Source organism: Bactrocera dorsalis, chromosome 1 (genome assembly GCF_023373825.1).
Source record: "Bactrocera dorsalis isolate Fly_Bdor chromosome 1, ASM2337382v1, whole genome shotgun sequence".
In the NCBI taxonomy this organism is placed as follows: Eukaryota; Metazoa; Arthropoda; class Insecta; order Diptera; family Tephritidae; genus Bactrocera; species Bactrocera dorsalis.
This window is the reverse complement of record NC_064303.1, coordinates 24,708,345-24,729,903: the sequence shown is the minus strand read 5'-3', so window position 1 is coordinate 24,729,903 and position 21,559 is coordinate 24,708,345. Positions and strand designations below refer to the sequence as shown.

General features: G+C 37.0%; 5 protein-coding genes across 5 annotated transcripts in view; 2 read left to right on the top strand and 3 right to left on the bottom strand.

The window, feature by feature from the left end:
- Positions 1-10,044: 10,044 nt before the first annotated feature.
- LOC105222253 (protein l(2)37Cc) lies at positions 10,045-11,461 on the bottom strand. The gene is made up of 3 exons (XM_011199485.4): positions 11,314-11,461; positions 10,669-11,120; positions 10,045-10,605 (listed from the first exon to the last, which is right to left on the bottom strand). Exons 2-3 carry the CDS (start codon positions 11,098-11,100, stop codon positions 10,207-10,209), a joined length of 831 nt encoding a protein of 276 aa, XP_011197787.1. The 5' UTR covers positions 11,101-11,120; positions 11,314-11,461; the 3' UTR covers positions 10,045-10,206.
- A 380-nt stretch (positions 11,462-11,841) lies between these two features.
- LOC105222252 (pre-mRNA-splicing factor ATP-dependent RNA helicase DHX16) lies at positions 11,842-15,550 on the bottom strand. Its single transcript, XM_011199484.4, has 7 exons — positions 14,824-15,550; positions 14,627-14,763; positions 14,251-14,567; positions 13,966-14,182; positions 13,628-13,896; positions 12,798-13,561; positions 11,842-12,738 (listed from the first exon to the last, which is right to left on the bottom strand). The coding sequence occupies exons 1-7, from the start codon at positions 15,162-15,164 to the stop codon at positions 12,114-12,116; spliced, it is 2,670 nt and encodes an 889-aa protein (XP_011197786.1). The 5' UTR covers positions 15,165-15,550; the 3' UTR covers positions 11,842-12,113.
- Positions 15,551-15,740: 190 nt separating this feature from the next.
- Positions 15,741-18,447, top strand: LOC105222249 (asparagine--tRNA ligase, cytoplasmic). Its single transcript, XM_011199482.4, has 5 exons — positions 15,741-15,894; positions 15,954-16,528; positions 16,590-16,882; positions 17,058-17,436; positions 17,509-18,447. Exons 1-5 carry the CDS (start codon positions 15,861-15,863, stop codon positions 17,902-17,904), a joined length of 1,677 nt encoding a protein of 558 aa, XP_011197784.2. The 5' UTR covers positions 15,741-15,860; the 3' UTR covers positions 17,905-18,447.
- Positions 18,147-19,322, bottom strand: LOC125776310 (uncharacterized). The gene is made up of 3 exons (XM_049447956.1): positions 18,619-19,322; positions 18,438-18,558; positions 18,147-18,368 (listed from the first exon to the last, which is right to left on the bottom strand). Exons 1-3 carry the CDS (start codon positions 18,705-18,707, stop codon positions 18,147-18,149), a joined length of 432 nt encoding a protein of 143 aa, XP_049303913.1. The 5' UTR covers positions 18,708-19,322.
- Positions 19,323-19,523: 201 nt separating this feature from the next.
- LOC125776304 (asparagine--tRNA ligase, cytoplasmic-like) overlaps positions 19,524-21,559 on the top strand; it is a 3,708-nt gene continuing 1,672 nt past the window's right edge. The window contains exons 1-5 of the mRNA XM_049447893.1: positions 19,524-19,702; positions 19,762-20,336; positions 20,400-20,692; positions 20,900-21,278; positions 21,351-21,553. Coding sequence (XP_049303850.1) covers positions 19,669-19,702; positions 19,762-20,336; positions 20,400-20,692; positions 20,900-21,278; positions 21,351-21,553 — 1,484 coding nt within the window. The 5' untranslated portion in view covers positions 19,524-19,668. The remainder of the gene's footprint in view (positions 19,703-19,761; positions 20,337-20,399; positions 20,693-20,899; positions 21,279-21,350; positions 21,554-21,559) is intronic.

Below are 21,559 nucleotides of genomic sequence, written 5' to 3'. Positions count from 1 at the left end.
AATGTTTTTTTTTTTGGCAAAATCAATTTATTTTATTCAAAATAGTCTCCTTCTGCTTCAATGCAGCTTTTTGCACGGTCCAAAAGCATGTCGAACGAATGGGTTAGCTCGTTGGTCGGTATGGCCGCCAGTATCCTGGTGCAAGCCTTTTGAATGGCCTCTACGTCTGCATAACGCTTTCCTTTTATGAGCAAATGCATTTTTCCGAAAAGGAAGAAGTCGCACGGTGCCATATCAGGTGAATACGGGGAGTGGTTAATGGTTAAAATGTGATTTTTGGTCAAATAATCGTCCTTCGAATGTTGGATTCTGAGCAATTTTTGGTCGTCAGTCCATTTGTGCGGAACAAACCGTGCACACACCTTTCGTAAGTCCAAATGTACGGACAAAATGCGTTAAATCGATGTTTTGCAGATGTTCAATTCCATTTCCATGAATTTCAGTGATAATTTCGGCTGATTTTTGATGAATTCACGCACACACGATGGAATTTCCGGTGGTCACGGATTTTGATTGACCCACATGTTGATCGTCATTTATGTCCTCACGACCACTTTGAATACGTTGAAATTACTCATGCACTCTGCTACAGGATAGGCAATCATCGCCATAAACGTGTTTCATCAATTGAAAAGTTTCGGTAAAAGTTTTTTGTTCGAAGCTCATTTTCGCACCGATAACACAAACATACTGACACTTAAAAGGCAATAACTTCACTTCCAATCAATGAAATGTCATGAAATTCTCACTGGACAATCGATAAAGATAGCAGATTCTAACGCATCAGTCGACATATAGATGGCGCCACCAGGGGGCGCTAGATTTACTTTGGAACGCACCTTGTATATGTTTTTAGTGACTTTCTTATTTCCAGTACTTTTTCGGTATGAGTGAATAAGAAGTAACAGAAGATATTTTTTAGCACGACAAAATAATTTTATGATTCTCATTTTGTATTGTGTAACTCTCGGCCAATATATGTATGGTTAATATTTTTTTATTCCTACTGTCAAAATTCTATGAAATATACTAGTAAACAGGTGGAATCCAATCGGACCTTCATAACTATAAAGCTGTTGCATGGCAAAGGCTGTAGGCCTTTAGAGGGTCATACCTTTAGTTATTATGATAATTTATCTGGTATTAAAGTTAGTTTATAAGATATATCAATCAACTACAAGTACATATAATGATTCATTCTAGCATAACGTAGTAATGTGACTGAAATTGAAACCTCAAATAGTAATTTACAAATAGATATTATTGACAGTATCTAAATATTTGTTACTCAGCTCCCAGTTTTTTTATAAAACGACCATATCCATACGCATTTGACGGTTTTCATATACATATATACGTCCAAGAATTAACAAGGTTTATTAAGATTTTCTAATACATAAATTAAATTCAATTCATTTTTTGGGCCCTCATTTTCAATTCTTCACACTAAAGCGGCCCTGTCAAATAACCCTGGAAGTATACATCTACGAAAGTATGCGCTATGTACATACATATGTATGTTTATAAGTAAGTACCGTTGTTACGAACGTATAACATTCACTTTTAACTATTGTGCTACAATAACAATTCATAAGTCAATACATACACATATGCATATTTACACAGTTTTGCAGATGCATAACTGTCGTGTGTCCATGAATAGATACATAAATACATAGCATGTATGTGGTTCTAGTCAACATCTTATTTGCTTTTATAAAAGCGAAACCAACTTACATACATACAAATATGTAGGTACATGATCTTATCGAAAAATAAACGCTTTTAATTAATTAAATATTTTTTCTTTCGAACTGGTATCGGGTCTGTTTGCTGTTGTGTGAATCATAAGACGCTTGAAATCTCGATTTCGACCAGTTTTATTTTTCGTAAAACTGTTATTTAGTTAATTATGGCATAAGCAAACTCATGAACTGTTAAAGCGCCGACTCGTTGTTACTGACGCGTGTTTATGTACGTACATATGTATGTATATACATATGGTATATGTGCATATCAAATGTCATGTTGTATGTGTATATGAACTTTTAAATTTTGTGGGGCGATATTTACTGTAATAGAATTTATATTTAAAATAAAATATATATACATACATATGTATGTTTGTACACAATAGTTAGTAAAATTTACTCTGATTTACATACATACATTTAAACTTGATTTGTAGCTTATAAAAATGGACCACAGATAATTTTCAGAATAAATAGTTAAAGCATTTGCTCGCACCGAAAACTAATTTTGCCATTTCAAAGCCTTAAGAAAAATACATACTTACATATATACATAGTATGTGCAAATGTATGTATATCGAAATATTTCTGAAAAGTTACTGTCATATAAATTTCAGTTTAATTCTATATAAGGCATGTTCGATTCAGCTTTTTTCTACTCGCTAAATTTAAGCTCCCCCGTCTTATCAAAAAATTACCTAATAAAATCAATACAAGAGAATATGTGGATCCCTCCTTCAAGTGGTGTAACTTTATATTCTGTTTTCACTTTGAAATGAAGGGGGTTATATCCACTTGCAAGTCTGAAAAAATGGTTCTTTTTGTGATTTCCTTTTTATGCGTCATTTTATTTAATATATAAAAATCGGGCTTTTACAGAGTTAAATATAGTTCAATAATTGATGATTCATCTTGAAAAGTTTTGGATTTTCTTGATTCCACAGCCGATCTGCAGGAGGACTTCGAGGGGTGAGAAAGATTTTTTTGCTTAAAATTATCTCAAACCGAAAAACCGCAAGAAAACAATCTTTTTTTAGATGAACACAGGTAATTATCGAAGGGCTAGTGAAAACTTTGATTTTGGATAAAATGGCGAAAACTTAAAAAAGAAAAATCTACACTTTAATGTGACTTCAAAAATCGAAATTATTATCAATAATTGTCTTTGTGCGATCAATAAATTCTGAATGGATCAACCTTTCGGTTTCCGTTTCCGAGAAATTTTCTTCACCGACTCTGAGAGAGTGCTCGCTTGCAGTAATGAACTCTGCCTTGTACGTCAGTTATTTATTTATTTATTTCGCAGAATTCATTTTGATAACGGCATCGATGAAGAATTAAATGGGTTTTCCATTTGTTCCATTCGTCCAGCAAAAAAATATAGTGCTTTAATTATAATTAAATAAATAATTTCAATAACTTTTAATTTCTTGAAAATTTTCTTCGCAATAAATTGGAGCGAAAATAAACTCATCAACATTCTTAGAATATTTCAGTGTTAGCAAACCCAGGAAATAGTGTAAAATTAATATTTTTCATATTATACATATACAACGAATGTGTGTATTTAAGCATTTAGGCATGTATAGAAAAAAAAAAATAAATAAAAGTTATTACAAAAAGCTATCAATATAATTTTGATAATACATTTTAAACTTACATGTATGTATGTATGTATTAAATCTTGGTGTTTTAAACTATATTTCATTCATTATTTATTTAGCTTGGCTTTTATTTTATTTTCATTTCATTCAAACATTGCCCATTGTCTGACGTAATCTCAACTGAGTGACAATAACAGCTTCCAACATACATACATAATACGAATAATAGCAGCAACAACTGCCATCAAATCTGTACTTCACCCTGCTTCTAACCACTTTCATTAGCTTCGTTAGCTCCAGTGATTTTTCGACTTCTAAAGTGGTCACGGGCATACATATAACATTCATAAAGGGTGATCCTTTTTGAGATTCCCTACTTAAAAAATAAAATACACAAAAACTTCAAATTTAAAGGGGAATGTTTATTATCATTCGAATAAATATTCTTTGTCATTTATTTTTTGAAGATTATCTCTTTCAAATGTTGGTCGGCTACGTCTCAGATGGTCCATCCGTTGAGTTCAATTTTCGATGACTCGTTTGAGCATTTCGACTGGTAACTGACCAATAACACTCGTGTTGTGTTGCTCCAAGGTATGAACCGAAGAGAGATTGTCCGCATCGACTTTAGTGTTCTCTCAATAAATCCATTGATTGATGCGATGCGTGGGAAGAGGCAACATGTCGCTCGTGATCCCAGCTTCAATTTCAGGCATCAGTTATTTGGTTATCATGGCGGTCGCCATTGACGGTCGATCAAACCACTCCAAACCGTTGTTTTTTCTGGATGAAATCATAGCTTTTGAATCTTTTGAGGTTGCTCTTCGTTCCAAATGCGGTAATTTTGCTTGTTTACATACGCATTAAGCCCGAAATGGGCTTAATCGCTGAACAAAATTTGGCTCGAAAACTTTGTCCATAAGTTGAGCGAAACGCGCAAAACTCGTTCTTTTCAGAACATGAAAATAGTACCTCTACTTGGATCACCCGTTATATGCAAAATATGCGTATGTATATGTATGTCAATATATTATACCGTTTTATATACAAGCACTCGTACATACATAAAAATTATGAGTCTGCATTTGCAAGCAAATAAAGGGTGTTTCAATGTGAAATTACCCTTTAATGAAAATTTGATTTCTATTAGCAGAGAATTTAGTGCAATTTCTAGAAATATTAAAATTGAATTATGGTTTATGTATTAAGCATGTAAATTATATGTATAGTGGTTCAATCTGAACAATTCGTTCGGAGATTGTCGCGTTGCCTTGGAAAAATTGCCAATTTGCGTAAAGATATCTTATCAAATAAAAACGTTATCCATGCAAGGACTTGATTTTGATTGAGCAATTTGAGATAACTCAAAAACTGAGAGATTAGTTCGCGGACGGACAGAGAGATGGCTATGGTGAAATCCGCACAGCTCGTCAGCTGATCAATTCCTTCTGGACTTTAAAAACTTTGGAACATTCTTAATACACCTTCCTCGGGGTATATTTATATATATTTTATAAATAAATCAAATATAATAAATATTTTAGTTTTAAAGAAATAAAAGTTCAACAAACAATAAAATAACGCCTATTTGTAGACCCTATACATTAAGACCTGTTATCAAAAAGCACCAACGTCACTGCTTGGGTGACGACGTTGTACGCAGCATCAACTGCTACACACACATTCTCGCACATACATACATAAGTACTACATAAACGTGAGAATGTGAGTTATGCGTGGATAAATGGGGGTTTCCTCACTCTCGGCACACTTTTACGATACATACTCGTATTTGCACAACTTCTCTTTATACCAACAGGTTGGGAGTTACCATTGACTCATGGGCGCCAAATTACTCTTCTCCCTCCCCATTTACGTCAGTCAATACTATAATACGTTTGAGAAGCACTCGTTGCTGAAATCTGTAAAGAAAAACGACAATGGCATTTCTCCAGCAGTTTGGCTTTTATTTAATTTATTTATGCGTTTGAACTGAGTTAAAAGCCGACAGCTGTGAGCTAATAACTGGAAACTGGGAGCGAAGATATAAGAAATCAATGTTGAAGTGCAGTTTTTATATAATTTTGTTTCTAATGGGAAGCTTTTAGATTTTTAATAGTTAAACTTTTTTCTTCGCCACATAGTACCGTTTTTCTGCAATTCAATGTTGAATCGGATTAGAGCCTTGTGTTAGACAGACAACCGATCATTTAATGTGAATCCCATCTTCTGAATCCGGGAAAACGGTGTCCATCACCTTTCCGACACATAGACAGACCTTCTTTACAGCAAGTTCGGTGGTTGAAAGCCTCTATTTTGACTGTTTCTTGAGTTTGTATCCATATTATCCTACAGATTGCGTTAAAACTATAGTCTCTCGACTGCGCAAAGTCTGTTGAAATGACTACTATGTCAGCTATCCTGAAAACTTTATATCAGAGGGCGTCAGTACTGGACCGTGATCTTTTGTAACGTAAGCTTACGCGGAATCTGGAAGGGATTAATCAAAAACCACTATGAAAAAACAATTGAATACTGTTGCCACCGAAGGAAGAGAATATACGACAATATTGTCTTTTTCTATTGATGCTGAAAGCAAAGTTACAACTCCAATTCCACGGAAAATAATCATCTATAATAATGGCACAATCCGACGGTGAGGACGTTTGCACTTTCTTCTTTTCCTATATATGGTTCCTTCCTTGTTTTTTATAGAAATCTAAATTTAAGTCGACCCCGAATGGTTTAATGCTGATTTGTAATAGCTATAAAGTAATTTTTATGCTGGTCGTCACATATCAAACATATTTCGCTAACACGACCTATTGTGTTTTTGAAGGTTATTCTGATACTTGAGGCATTCTTACTCCTAAACATTAAAACTAACCCTAAAAAAAAAACATAGTTTGAAGGCAAAACTTAAACTCAATTTTTTTTAAGTTGTATCTAATTTTTGGAACTCCGCTGTCAAGTTGAACCCCTATCCTAGTCTTACCATATATTTATACAGATATATTCATATCCGCATAAAAACAATATAAACATGAGCTGAGTAGATGTCCAGGGATAATAAATAATTCATGAATTTTAGGAACTCATGTGGTTGATAGCCAACACCTTTTGAAAAATTATTGTAAAAGAAATAAAATAAAATAAAGCTTCTGATGATGTGAGATTTTCCCTTCTTCTTTACTGGCGTAGACACCGCTTACGCGATTATAGCCGAGTTAACAACAGCGCGCCAGTCGTTTCTTCTTTTCGCCAATTGGATATTCCAAGCGTAGCCAGGTCCTTCTCCACCTGGTCCTTCCAACGGAGAGGAGGTCTTCCTCTTCCTTTGATTGCCACGGCGGGTACTGCGTCGAATACTTTCAAAGCTGGCGTGTTTTCGTCCATTCGGTCATTCGCTGAACTATGTCAATGTCGTCATATATCTCATACAGCTCATCGTTCCATCGAATGCGATATTCGCCGTGGCCAACGCGCAAAGGACCATAAATCTTTCGCAGAACTTTTCTCTCGAAAACTCGCAACGTTGACTTGTTGACATCGTCCAAGCCTCTGCACCATATAGGAGGACAGGAATTATGAGTGACTTATAGAGCTTGGTTTTTGTTTGTCGAGAGAGGACTTTGCTTCTAAATTGCCTACTCATTTTGGCGCATGGTGAATATCTGGTCGGTTGTTGATTTGCCAGATCTGAAGCCACACTGATAAGGTCCAATCAGTTTGTTGACGGTGGGCTTTAATCTTTCACACAATAAAACCTTATATGCGATGTTGAGGAGGCTAATCCCACGGTAGTTGGCGCAAATAGTGGGGTCTCCTTTTTTATGGATTGGGCATAGCACACTTAAATTTCAATCGTTGGGCAGGCTTTCGTCCGTCCATATTTTACAAACAAGCTGATGCATGCTCCTAATCAGTTCTTCGCCGCCGTGTTTGAATAGCTCGGCCGGCAATCCATCGGCCCCCGCCGCTTTTGTTGTTTGCCGGGTGGGTAATTGCTATTCGAACTTCTTCATGGTCGGGCAATGGAACGTCTGCCCCATCGTCATCGATTGGGTAATTGGGTTCGCCTTCTCCTGGGCATTCACTTCCATTCAGCTGGCTGGAGAAGTGTTCCCTCCATAAGATCACCTTTGGGGGTTCTACAAGAGTATGCCCCGGTCTTGAAACCTTCTGTAAGCCGCCGCATTTTTTCGTAGAATTTTCGAGCATTACCCCTGTCGGCCGTCTTATTAAGCTCTTCGTACTCACGCATTTCGGCCTCTTTCTTTTTCTGTCTGCAAATGTGTCTCGCTTCCCTCTTCAACGATCGTAACGTTGCGAGGTAGGCAGCCTGTTTTCTCTCCGCTGCGACACGGCACTTCTCGTCGTACCAGCTGTTATTTTGCACTTTCCGAAAACCAATGGTTTCGGTTGCAGCCGTACGTAAGGAGTTTGAAATGCCGTGCCACAGTTCCCTTATACCGAGTAGAAAATCGTTCGGCTGTCTATTGTGATTGCAGCTTCTCGACGTCGAACTTTCCTTGTGTTTGTTGGCGTGCGTTTTTTGCTGCACAGAGGCGGGTGCGAATCTTGGCTGCAACAAGATAGTGGTCCGAGTCGATGTTAGGACCTCGGAGCGCACGCACATTTAAAACACTGGAGACGTATTTTCCGTCTATCACAACATGATCGATCTGTTAGGTAGTTCTTCGATACGGAGACAGCCAAGTAGCTTGATGAATCTTCTTATGCTGGAATCTAGTACTACAGGGGCCCGAAATACCCCGGCGAAGTCGATCAGCCTCAACTCATTTGGGGATGTTTCCTCGTGGAGGCTGAATTTACCGACCGTAGTGCCAAAGATACCATCTTTGGCCACCTTGGCGTTAAAGTCGCCAAGCACGATTTTGACATCGTGGCGGGGGCAGTTCTTATAAGTGCGCTCCAAGCACTCATAAAAGGCATCTTTGGTCACATCGTCCTTCTCTTCGGAGCGTGGGCGCAAATCAGCGATATGTTGAAGAACCTCGGTTCGATGCAGATTGTGGCTAGACGTTCATTCACCGGAGTGAATGATAGTACTCGGCGACGGAGTCTTTCTCCCACCACGAGTCCCACACCAAACTTGCGCTCCTTTATATGTCCACTGTAGTAAATGCCACAAGCACCTACTCGTCTCTGCCCTTGTCCCGTCTATCGCATTTCTTGGACGGTGGTGATGTCAGTCCTTATTTTCACAAGCACATCAACCAGCTGGGCAGCGGCACCTTCCCAATTAAGGGACCGGACATTCTAGGTTCATGCCTTCAATTCGTAGTCCTTATTTCGTTTTCCAGGGCTCTCATTCGAGGCTGGTTATAACTATTCACTGTGGGTGTTTTTTACGTGGCGGATCCCAAACCCAACGCACAACCCTATGTAGGGGATATTTCGCCTTCAAACGGATGTTCTTAGGCTGCGCAGAGGATACTTGGTCAAAGACCGGAAGTCGTGAGCTGCTTGAGTCATATGTAAAAGAATCGTTTCTGGCCACTCCCAAGTGAATGACGATCAAAGAACTTTCCTCACTTGCGTGAACTTCTACACATGACTCCATCCTCCACTTCCACTTATGGTAACATAATACCTTTCAAAACTTTGAGTTGAAGTTCCTTAAAAGGGAATCAACCTGGCTTTAGCTAAAACAGTCGCTTGACGAGGAAATTGTGGCGGATTTTCGCCGTTTTGTCAATGAGAACGAAGCCAACAGCAGTAGGCACTATCAGCTTGTGGAATCTGGGTACGCCAACGACCACGTTCGTAGCAATTGATGGGATGAAGAAGGTTTTGCCAGTAAATTCAACGAAGTCAAATCATGTAGTTTTGCTAAAGCTAAAGAAGGTGCGGTTCTATGGAAATGCATTCAAATTATGTTATAAATATAACTAACTGAGACTATTGCCTTTAATTTACACTACTTACTCAACTGCCGGTTAAGAACTATGTATGTATATAGTCCTACATTCCTACGACGGTCGTGTCTACGTATTTGGAATGAACCCGGATTTTTTATCCGGCAAAAGGTTTGTCAGCTGAACATAATTCTGTTGCTGCAACAACAACTATATCGTTCCAATATTGTCGTCTGAGTCGTAATAAGAGGCAGCTAAGGGAGCACCGTACTCAGAACACCGTACTCCGGACATTTATAGAATGTTTTTTAATGTCTTCTGAAGAACATTTTTACAGTGAGGCCTACATGCTCCTAGTTTTCACTAGAAAGTATTCTAAGGCATCATTCTTGTAGTTATCTGCTTATAGTGGAACGAGCCGCAAAGAATAAGAGGTTCTTATCACTCATCTAACACAAACCTCTCAATTCGGTCTGACTCTGGCAAAACAGCACTTTTCCTGGGTCTATCGTTAGAAGACAACTTACCTGAAAATTACCACCCAAGCGGGGATTAGATAATCGTTACAAGCTTTTCTACTAATACTTTGACAAAATCAAACATACACCGGCGGCAATTCGGACACGATCAACTTTTGAGCAATGCAGAAGCATTTTCGACTAAAATTAATGATTTCAATTTGTACGTTTAGCGGTTTCTAAAACAACGCATTAAGGAATACGGAAATACGCTAATTTTTATTACAAATTTTACAAATACCTACTTTCTCAAGTATTTTTGTTCAGTAAATTAAAGCGAAACAACAAATTAATTAGTTGAATTTCCATATAACAAAACTTGGAAATCACTTTAGCTTATTATTATTGGTCGAAAGCACAGTTACTCCGCTCTGACTTATAGATAATGTAAAAAGAAACAAGTAACCATATTTATTAAATGCTAAGTATTTTCAAAAACATAAAGTTTCGTTTACTGCGCCAAAGATGCCGGTAAATTGAGAAGGGTATTTTGGCCACCTGGTAGGTATGCAACACCACGCGATCTCGATAGTTGATAAGCAATATCTTCAGCTGCTTCGATACGACGCAACTCCACTAAACCATCACCAGCTTCACCAAAGGCCTTAGCCAACAGATCAGCAGCGGAAGCATCACCCTCAGCAGATATAATGGAAGCCAATTTTTGTTGTTCAGCCTTCTCTACGACGAAGCGTGCCTTTTCAGCCTCCTGCTGTGCAACTTGTTTCATTTCTACAGCCTGAGTAAATTCACGGCCAAAGGTCAAATGTGTGAGAGAGATATCATCAAGAATGAAACCGAACTGTTTGGCACGCTCAGTGAGTTCTTCTGATACACGTTGAGATACCATCTAAATCAGATATAAAGTAAACTAATATTATGAAATTAAGCAACATTATACCAGTACACATACCTCACGTTGGGTAATCAATTCACCAGCGTCGAATTGAGCAACAACCGCCTTGAGCACCTCAGGGGCAATTGATGGCAACACCCTTTCGTCGTAATCTTGACCAAGAATCGTGTAAATTTTAGGCAATTGGTCCGGAATTGGACGGTAGAGGATACGTAATGTGATGTTTACATTTTGTAAATCCTTACTGCCAGTGATGACGGGTACATTTCTTGGCTGTGAGCGAATGTCATATATGATGGGCCTTTGTACCCATGGAATGAAGAAATGTGTGCCTTCGCCTACAACATCTTGTTGCACGCCGGTAAAACGATCAAATATGACAGCACGGTGTCCACCATCAACATTATATAACGCCGAATTCACAACTCCGCCTAGGACAGCAACACCAAGGCCTAATTGACCAATACGATTGAAAAATTGTGCAGCCATTGTTTTCGGACTTATTTAACCTGTGAAAAATTAATCACTTTAAAAATTTTATTGCAAAGGAATATTGTAGTATATTTCACAATTTTTTAGGTTAGAAAATAATGTTTCCTTGAAAACAATGCTATATATATCAAAAATCACGGAAATATAATCATAACCGGAGAATTGCATATATTGCCATTTATTTACAACGAAAACAGCGTACTTAGTTACCTATTATCAGTATTTTTATAAAATCAAAGCGGTCTTTGTATGAAAATATTCACACGCGATTGATGAGGATGGTCTAACTGAATAGTTTTACAATTAAAAAATCGATATATTAATCGAACTGATGGGCAATGGGCAGCACTTGAAGTTGTTATGATAACAACTTGTCAATTATAACAGCTAAAAATATAATTTAAAAGATATGATATAAAATGTTTACACGTAAATCTGGAAGGATAAACATATAACAATAATAGCGGTTAAAAAAAAAGATATAAAAAGATACTATTTTAATTGAAAACAAAAACACGATACACACGATAAAACCCAAAAAATATCAGTAATTAAATAATCAGCTGATGGGCTAAACTAGAACTGAATTAAAAATAATTTAAATGTTTCAAAATGTCACATGTCCAATTGGCCTTTTTCCCGATTCACCCAAGTAAACAATACAAATAGAGACTCTTCCCTAATTCTATCTTACTTCTAACATCTTATCCATGAGTAACAAAACCCCCACAGACCGAGTTGATTGGACAATTTAAAATATTATATTGCACTAGATATATTGTATATTGTATTAGATACATATAGAAAACATTTTTTATTTATAAACATTTATATAGGGATTTTTGAGAACATCGTCATATATACAAATCTACTTCGAATGGATCATGTATGACATGATTGCCAAAGTCTTTAAATATGTTAAATTCTAAGCTGAAAGGCGTTGCAAGCGAGGGGCTTCATTCTTTTATAACCACATTTCAGTAGCTAAAGCTACATTGTCACGCACGGATTCATGTCATGACAGCACGTCCGGTGACTTTGGGCATCTTTTTATTGGTCGAATCTTCAAGTTCCTTAGCTTTGTAGTAGTGTGGTGCCACTTCTAACAACCACTTGCTGTCAATTTCGATTACTTGTCGCATGTACTCCTTCGTGGTAAATACGAGTTCATGGTATAGTACCCATCTGGGTAGTTCTTCAAAAAGCGAGGAATTTGGATGGATCAATACCGTTTGATTATGTTTAATAGTCTTATAATTGCCACTTTTTGATAATTTCGCAACATGGTAAAAATATCCAGCTGTAACTGCTTTTCTTACATTTACCGTCTCAGGCATACATGAGACCATATCAATTTCTACACGCTGCATTAAACCCACGAGTTGCTCACGTACGTCTCGTGCTCTTTTCATAGATCTATACTGTATAAAGTTCTCGTAACACCACTGTGTGCTATAATCCGTATCAACCCACTGATTGTAAACCTGCAACAAACTCAAATGATCACCATGCATGTGATTAAAATTCTTTCGAGCTGTATCCGCATGTATAATTTTATCTTTTGGTCGGTAGAAGATTGCACTATTCACAGAAAGCATCGCTGCAATAGACACCAATTCTTCCGAGCATTTGTACCTATAATAAAAATAATTGATATCATTAACAATAAAAATATAAATTTTTATTTTACTTACTTTTCACTTGCTAATAACATTTTTCCCATCATTGGATCAACCGGAAACTCTGCCATGCGTCTACCCAACTTTGTCAATTCTCCATGATGATTTAACGCACCCAATGCATACAGCTGTTCCAAAGCTAGGACCAACGTCTCGTGTGGAGGCGGGTCTAAGAAGTCAAAGTGTATGAGATCATTTATACCTAGAGCTTTCAGCATAAGCACGGCATTGCCAAGGTTAATACGCTGAATCTCAGGTACAGTGTTATCCTCTAGTTCGTGTTTGTAAGCCCAAGCGGTATAAAGCCGGAAACATTTTCCTGGAGCTGTACGTCCAGCGCGGCCAGCGCGTTGATTCGCTGACGCCTTTGAAATTGGCACAACCATTAAAGATTCCATGCCAGTGCGTGAATTGAAATTATTTTGCTTGGCGAATCCAGGATCTATCACGTAAATTATATTGTCAATTGTTAACGAAGTCTCCGCTATATTTGTTGCCAATACAACCTTTCTGGCATTGGGTGGTGTAGGTTCAAAAATTTTTGCCTGCATATCACTTGGCAAATTAGCATAAACTGGTATAATAACAAGCTCTCGTATCTTCGAACCTAGTCGTTTTACACGATCTTGTAAAACTTCCTGACATGTTTCTATCTCATCTTGCCCCGTGAGAAATACCAAAATATCACCAAGTGGCTGTGTGGCATGTATTTGTAAAACTGAAACGCAACAAGCATCAATATAGTCAGCTTCTGGTGCTTTCGTATAAAATATATCCACCTTAAAACAGATATGTACATAAAAATAATTACAAGTGAATATTTGCAATAATAAGATATATATTACCGGATAACGTCGTCCAGGAATGCGAAAAATTGGCGCATCATCGAAAAATTTAGAAAACTTATCAGCATCTAACGTTGCGCTGGATATAAGTAGCTTCAGTTCCGGTCGAAAGCGTGCTATATCTTTGACAAGTCCGAATAATATATCTGTATGTAGAGTACGTTCGTGAGCTTCGTCAATGATCATAACACTGTAGGATGCCAGATCCGGTTCTGATAAGAACTCTCTGTGTAAAGTACCATCGGTCATGTACTTGAGTACAGTACGTTCTGAATGAAGACAATTTAAAAAAGTGGTAACAGTAAACAAATACAAAAAAATAAGTAAACTTTTTATACCTGAAGTACAATCTTCGAACCGAATACTATAACCAACTTCATTTCCTAATTTAACTCCCATTTCTTCAGCAACACGTGCAGCTACAGACATAGCAGCCACACGTCTAGGCTGCGTGCAGCCAATTTTCTTATTATCTTTGGTGAAGCCAGCTTCTACCAAGTACTGTGGAATTTGTGTTGTTTTGCCGGAACCAGTTTCACCTTCTATAATTAGAATCTATAAAGGAAAAAAAGTTTTAAAATTTTATTAATATAATAATTTTAAAATTAATAATTTGTATATACCTGGTGTTCTTTCACAGCTTCTATTAAATCTTCTTTGAATGGATAAACTGGTAAGGATTTTTGTGTTTCCTCTATTGTCATTCGCTTTCTCTCTGCTTCAGAAATTTCGGACTTTTTTGAAGAGTCCTCTTTCGAGCCATCCATTGTAAGAGCTTGTATGAACTCAATTTGATCTTCAAGTAGAAGTTCATATTCTTCTTTCATTTTTGCATCTTTCGAACCAAATTGAAAACGTGCAGATGCCAACTGTTCGGCTTCCCATTTTTTCTGTTCCGAATTAGGTTGTTTTTCCAGCTCATCAACTTCCACATATTCTTCTGAAAATGTTCAGAGATATTAAACTGTGCACACAAATGCAGCACAAGCAATAGTTTACCTTTTTCGCCCTTTTTTAGGTTTTGTGGTATATGATATCGCTGGATTCGCTCCAATTCTCGCGCTTTTTCATGTTCCTTTGCAATTTGTAACAACTGCTTCTTGTATTCACGTTCCTCTCGTTCTCTTGCAGTCAAACTAAAATAAGTAAACAATAGATTCTACACTTGCTTTCAAACTTTTGATTTCAAAGCTTACATCTTTTCGTCAAACAAATATTCATCATCCAAAATATCTGCTTCAAGTTCGGCCACTTTATCATCCTTTCGTTTTTCAAGATACTTTCGACGAGATTGCACTCGTAGCTGTGGTAGAATTTTATCCCGATCTTCGTGCTCAAGCTTCAGTCGCTTAGCAGCTTCTTCAATAGCTTTCCGACTAGCACTGGATTCCAATACCTTTCGCACCTTGCCCTCATCGCGTTTCTTAAGTCGCTCAGTAAATTCATCACGCTCTTTAAGATCTTTTAAGCGGTCTTCTTCCTCACTGTCCACTTCTTCCGAACTTGAGTTAGCAGCCCTTTTGCTGACTTTTGACATGACGATTTTCTAGGTAATTACACTTCAACCACGAATTATATTTAATGCAACTCTAATATTATTAGTTTTTATTGATAGTAATGATTTTTATTAAATAATCCAATGTTGTGTTTATTTAAATTATATCTCAGAATAGTTCTTGGAGATGATACGTTAAGCTTGCGTTAATTCGATTACTTGTTTTTCGATGTCGTATGAGGATCAAGCTTTGGAGAGTAATATTTCTATAAGACATCGGCGCATCATATGTTTTCATGTGTAACTTTCTAAATTAAAGAAACATTTACTTAGTCCATCTATTGTAAATTTTAAGACAATAATTAAATTATATGTAAACAATCGTTTTTGTGGTAACGCTTATGCAAAATATTACGTTTGCCCAATTCTATATCGATCTTTGTCACTATCGTTTTTAATTTACATTTTTGTTAACTTTTTTAGTTTTCCGCAATGCCATATTCCGTTTCTTCATTTAATTAATAATGAACTATTTCCTTTGCATGCAACAAATCACCATTTCTTTAAACTTTTGACTGTTAACCAATATCAACTATTCGGTTTTAAATTATGGCAAATTGATTGAGGTGTTTTTTTTTTTTAATAGGTGGCAACATTTAACGAAACGTGTCCAGTGGTTTACATTCATTTTTTTGGTGCATTCGTAATTTTCTGATTCAATCTTTTGCATTTATTACAATGGCATCTGAAAGTTCCGAAATTCCTTCCATTGGTAAGATAAAGTGATTAAATAAGTACACATCAATTAATTTGTTGCGTTTGTAACTATAGATGGAATTTATACATCTGAAAAAACTGGTAGTGATGAAAATGGTAAAGGTACACAAGACAACCCCTATAAAACAATTTTGCAGGCTATGCGTCATGCAAAGGTTGAACCATTTCCCACAATATACGTAGATAGTAAAGATCCAAAAGCTGAAAGCCCATATGAAGTTGCTGCCAAATCGCAGCTGAAGAAAATCCAGAAGATCTTTGCACGCGAAGGTTATAAGAATGCCGACAAACAACAACGTGAAGTCGAAGATGCTGAAAAGCGAATGCAAAACTTGGAAGATGCACGCAAAATTAAAATCGAGGAGGATCCCAGCCTACCCGCTGCACGTAGAATACGCATAAGTCACGGTGAGGAATATCGTGGTGAACGTATTAAGATTTATGGATGGGTTCATCGTTTGCGTCGTCAGGGAAAGGGTTTAATTTTCATAACCCTAAGAGATGGCACAGGATTTTTGCAGTGCGTACTCACTAATCGGCTTTGTCAAACTTATGAAGCACTTGTGTTAAGTACTGAGAGTTCAGTGCTCCTTTATGGTGTATTGAAGCCGGTACCTGATGGGAAAATGGTAAGAAAAATAAATACTACTATAATTGAATTACACATGTAGTAATTAAAAACATTTTTAGGCACCAGGTGGTCATGAATTGCATGTAGATTATTGGGAATTAATTGGTTTGGCACCAGCAGGTGGGGCTGAAAATATTCTTAATGAGGAAGCACATCCTGACGTTCAACTGGACAATCGCCATATTATGATACGTGGTGAAAATACTTCAAAAATTTTGAAAATAAGATCAGTTGTTATGCAAGCTTTCCGTTCACACTTCTTTGATCGGGGTTATAATGAAGTCAATCCACCAACTTTGGTACAGACACAGGTCGAAGGAGGGTCAACACTTTTCAAATTGCAATATTTTGGGTGAGTTTTAATTAAGTTTTAAAATATTTTGAATTGCGAGGCTTTCGATTACTTAAGTTTTTCGGGAATAAAAAGGTTAACTGAATTATTTCTTAAAGCATTATTTTACCATGCCTTTAACATGACTTGACTTTAAATTAACCACGGATACTTAAGTATATATTCATAATTTCAGCGAAGAGGCCTATCTAACTCAAAGTTCTCAGCTGTATTTGGAGACTTGTCTGCCAGCACTTGGCGATGTATTCACTGTTGCCCAGAGTTATCGCGCAGAACAAAGTAGAACGCGTCGTCATTTGGCCGAATATACACACATAGAAGCCGAAAGTCCATTTATCACCTTTGATGATCTGTTAGACCGTTTGGAGGATTTAGTGTGCGATGTGGTTGATCGTATTTTAAAATCACCGTGGGGCTCCATCGTTCATGAACTTAACCCTGAATTTAAACCGCCCAAGAAACCTTTCCGGCGCATGAATTATGCAGATGCCATCAAATGGTTAAAGGAGAACAACGTAACTAAGGACGATGGCACATTCTACGAATATGGCGAGGTATGCTAACAGTATACAAAAGTTATTGGGTTACAACTATTATTGATATTGAATTATTTATATTCTACATAGGATATACCAGAGGCGCCCGAGCGTAAAATGACTGATACCATAAATGAACCAATTATGTTATGCCGCTTTCCACTTGCTATAAAATCTTTCTATATGGCAAGATGTCCCGAAGATAGCAACTTAACGGAGAGTGTTGATGTACTTTTACCGAATGTTGGCGAAATTGTTGGCGGTTCCATGAGGATTTATAACTATGAGGAGCTGCTTGAAGGTTATAAACGCGAGGGCATTGACCCAACTCCATATTACTGGTATACTGATCAACGTATATATGGCACACAACCGCATGGTGGATACGGTCTCGGCTTGGAACGTTTTCTTTGCTGGTTACTCAATCGCTATCATATTCGCGAAGTTTGTTTGTATCCACGTTTCCTTGATCGTTGCAAACCTTAAATGACGCGACGTTCTTAATATGAATAAAAACACATAGTAAAGCTTGCATTTGACTAAACAATATGCTTAAACGCATTCATTTATTTGCATTTAGTAAAAATACCCAAAATAAGATTTACTCGTCAAAATTTTTCGACAAAGATCACTATTGTCCTCGTCAAATGTTACGTCGCCTTCAACATCTGCATCCTCCTACAACACGAAACAAAACTTGTAAAATTTAAAATAATTTACGTATAAATTTAACGAACCGCATTATCTACTGAGTCCAGTTCAACATGCGTCTGACCTTTGCGATAATGATTTCGTAATAATTCTTTAATGCAATTACTCATAATCTGACGAACTTGCATGTCAAAGCCTACCGGTATCCAGCCCGTTTTCTCATTACATATTGCACCAGTGCGCGGTGACGGTATCTTCTCGATCATCTCTTGAATTTTCGGCATATGTAAATCACAATACTAAAAATATAATTTTTTCAAAATGTTACAACATGTTTATGTATAAACAAATAAACTTATAACGCTTACTCTTAAAATACATTGCCGAGAGCGTGGTAATTTGTTTTCTTCGAAGTATGGATAATTTATATCTTGCACCAATTCGCTAAGTTCGTATGGACTCTCATTTTGCTTTTTCAGTTGATCCTTCCTGTTTTAGAAATAATATTTTCAGTTTACTTATGCTTGAATTTGCAAAAAACATGCTTACGAATTCGGACATGCCAGAACGGAATCGTAGTCGATAGTCAAATGTTTGGTAATAACGACTTTTGAAATCCTTACGGGGATCATAACCATAACGCACGTATAACGTACGCCATGGTCCAGTCGAAAAGTAATAAGACAGGGATGGTACAATGCATTTTAGTTTTTCAAGAGATACACCAGATTCGTAGAGCAGCCCTTTACGTGTCCAAATTGGGCATTCCTCAAATGACTACAGACATATTGCATATAATAAATAGACAAAAATAAAATATAAAAAACTTTACATTTTTCGGAGAATGTAACGTGTTTAAAATTTCAGATCGATATCTCAAAAACAGAAAATAAATAGTTTATGCAAGCAAGCAGACTCTGCTCAACACCCTGATCATTTACATACATACATATATATATTTATATGGTCCCCGACATTTATTTCTAAACTTTAGATATAGATCATTTTATACTCTTTTATATGAGAAATGCAGCTGTTCAGGGTATATTAGCTTCGGTGCGGCTATTTTACAGCCCTTTTTTTTACAGCAAATATTTTTCCGCGTGTGTTTGTTGTTGTGCCGTTGTAAATCTGCAATTCTTGCACCGTGCACCGGGTTTTGCAAGAGCAAGAGAATACCCCTTATGTTCGCACAGTTCAATGAACTTTCATTTCACATCAATTTCGTCAAGTAATTATGGCTCTTCTGGCATCCCGCCGTTTTGACTAACTGCTGATTGGCGGCACCTTGATTATGGTTTGTTGCCATCTTAGAAAACAGATCAGGGTGTCCGGCCAGCTGACAAGTGAGAGAGCAAGAAAGCCGGTATTAATTTTTTGGTGCATTCGTAATTTCCTGCATAGATAACATTTTCTGATGCAACCTATTGCATTTATTACAACGAAACGTTTGCAGTGGTTTGCATTCATATATTTGGTGCATTCGTAATTTTCTGTTTCAATCTTTTGCGTTTATTACAACGAAACGGTTGCAGTGGTTTACATTCATATTTTTGGTGCATTCGTAATTTTCTGATTCAATCTTTTGCATTTATTATAATGGCATCTGAAAGTTCCGAAATTCCTTCCATTGGTAAGATAAAGTGATTAAATAAGTACACATCAATTAATTTGTTGCGTTTGTAACTATAGATGGAATTTATACATCTGAAGAAACTGGTAGTGATGAAAATGGTAAAGGTACACAAGACAACCCCTATAAAACAATTTTGCAGGCTATGCGTCATGCAAAGGTTGAACCATTTCCCACAATATATGTAGATAGTAAAGATACAAAAGCTGAAAGCCCATATGAAGTTGCTGCCAAATCGCAGCTGAAGAAAATCCAGAAGATCTTTGCACGCGAAGGTTATAAGAATGCCGACAAACAACAACGTGAAGTCGAAGATGCTGAAAAGCGAATGCAAAACTTGGAAGATGCACGCAAAATTAAAATCGAGGAGGATCCAAGCCTACCCGCTGCACGTAGAATACGCATAAGTCACGGTGAGGAATATCGTGGTGAACGTATTAAGATTTATGGATGGGTTCATCGTTTGCGTCGTCAGGGAAAGGGTTTAATTTTCATAACCCTAAGAGATGGCACAGGATTTTTGCAGTGCGTACTCACTAATCGGATATGTCAAACTTATGAAGCACTTGTGTTAAGTACTGAGAGTTCAGTGCTCCTTTATGGTGTATTGAAGCCGGTACCTGATGGCCAAATGGTAAGAAAAATAAATACTACTATAATTTAATTACTATTAGTTAGTAATTAAAAACATTTTTAGGCACCAGGTGGTCATGAATTGCATGTAGATTATTGGGAATTAATTGGTTTGGCACCAGCAGGTGGGGCTGAAAATATTCTTAATGAGGAAGCACATCCTGACGTTCAACTGGACAATCGCCATATTATGATACGTGGTGAAAATACTTCAAAGATCTTGAAAATAAGATCAGTTGTTATTCAAGCTTTCCGTTCACACTTCTTTGATCGAGGTTATAATGAAGTCAATCCACCAACTTTGGTACAGACACAGGTCGAAGGAGGGTCAACACTTTTCAAATTGCAATATTTTGGGTGAGTTTTAATTAAGTTTTAAAATATTTTGAATTGCGAGGCTTTCGATTAGGTTTGTGAATTATTTTAATTCGCATGGAAATTAATTAAGTTTTTCAGGAATAAAAAAGTTAACTGAATTATTTCTTAAAGCATTAGTATACCATGCCTTTAACAAGACTTGACTTTTTAAATTAACCACGAATACTTATAAATTCATAATTTCAGCGAAGAGGCCTATCTAACTCAAAGTTCTCAGCTGTATTTGGAGACTTGTCTGCCAGCACTTGGCGATGTATTCACTGTTGCCCAGAGTTATCGCGCAGAACAAAGTAGAACGCGTCGTCATTTGGCCGAATATACACACATAGAAGCCGAAAGTCCATTTATCACCTTTGATGATCTGTTAGACCGTTTGGAGGATTTAGTGTGCGATGTGGTTGATCGTATTTTAAAATCACCGTGGGGCTCCATCGTTCGTGAACTTAACCCTGAATTTAAACCGCCCAAGAAACCTTTCCGGCGCATGAATTATGCTGATGCCATCAAATGGTTAAAGGAGAACAACGTAACTAAGGACGATGGCACATTCTACGAATATGGCGAGGTATGCTAACAGTATACAAAAGTTATTGGGTTACAACTATTATTGATATTGAATTATTTATATTCTACATAGGATATACCAGAGGCGCCCGAGCGTAAAATGACTGATACCATAAATGAACCAATTATGTTATGTCGCTTTCCACTTGCTATAAAATCTTTCTATATGGCAAGATGTCCCGAAGATAGCAACTTAACGGAGAGTGTTGACGTACTTTTACCGAATGTTGGCGAAATTGTTGGCGGTTCCATGAGGATTTATAACTATGAGGAGCTGCTTGA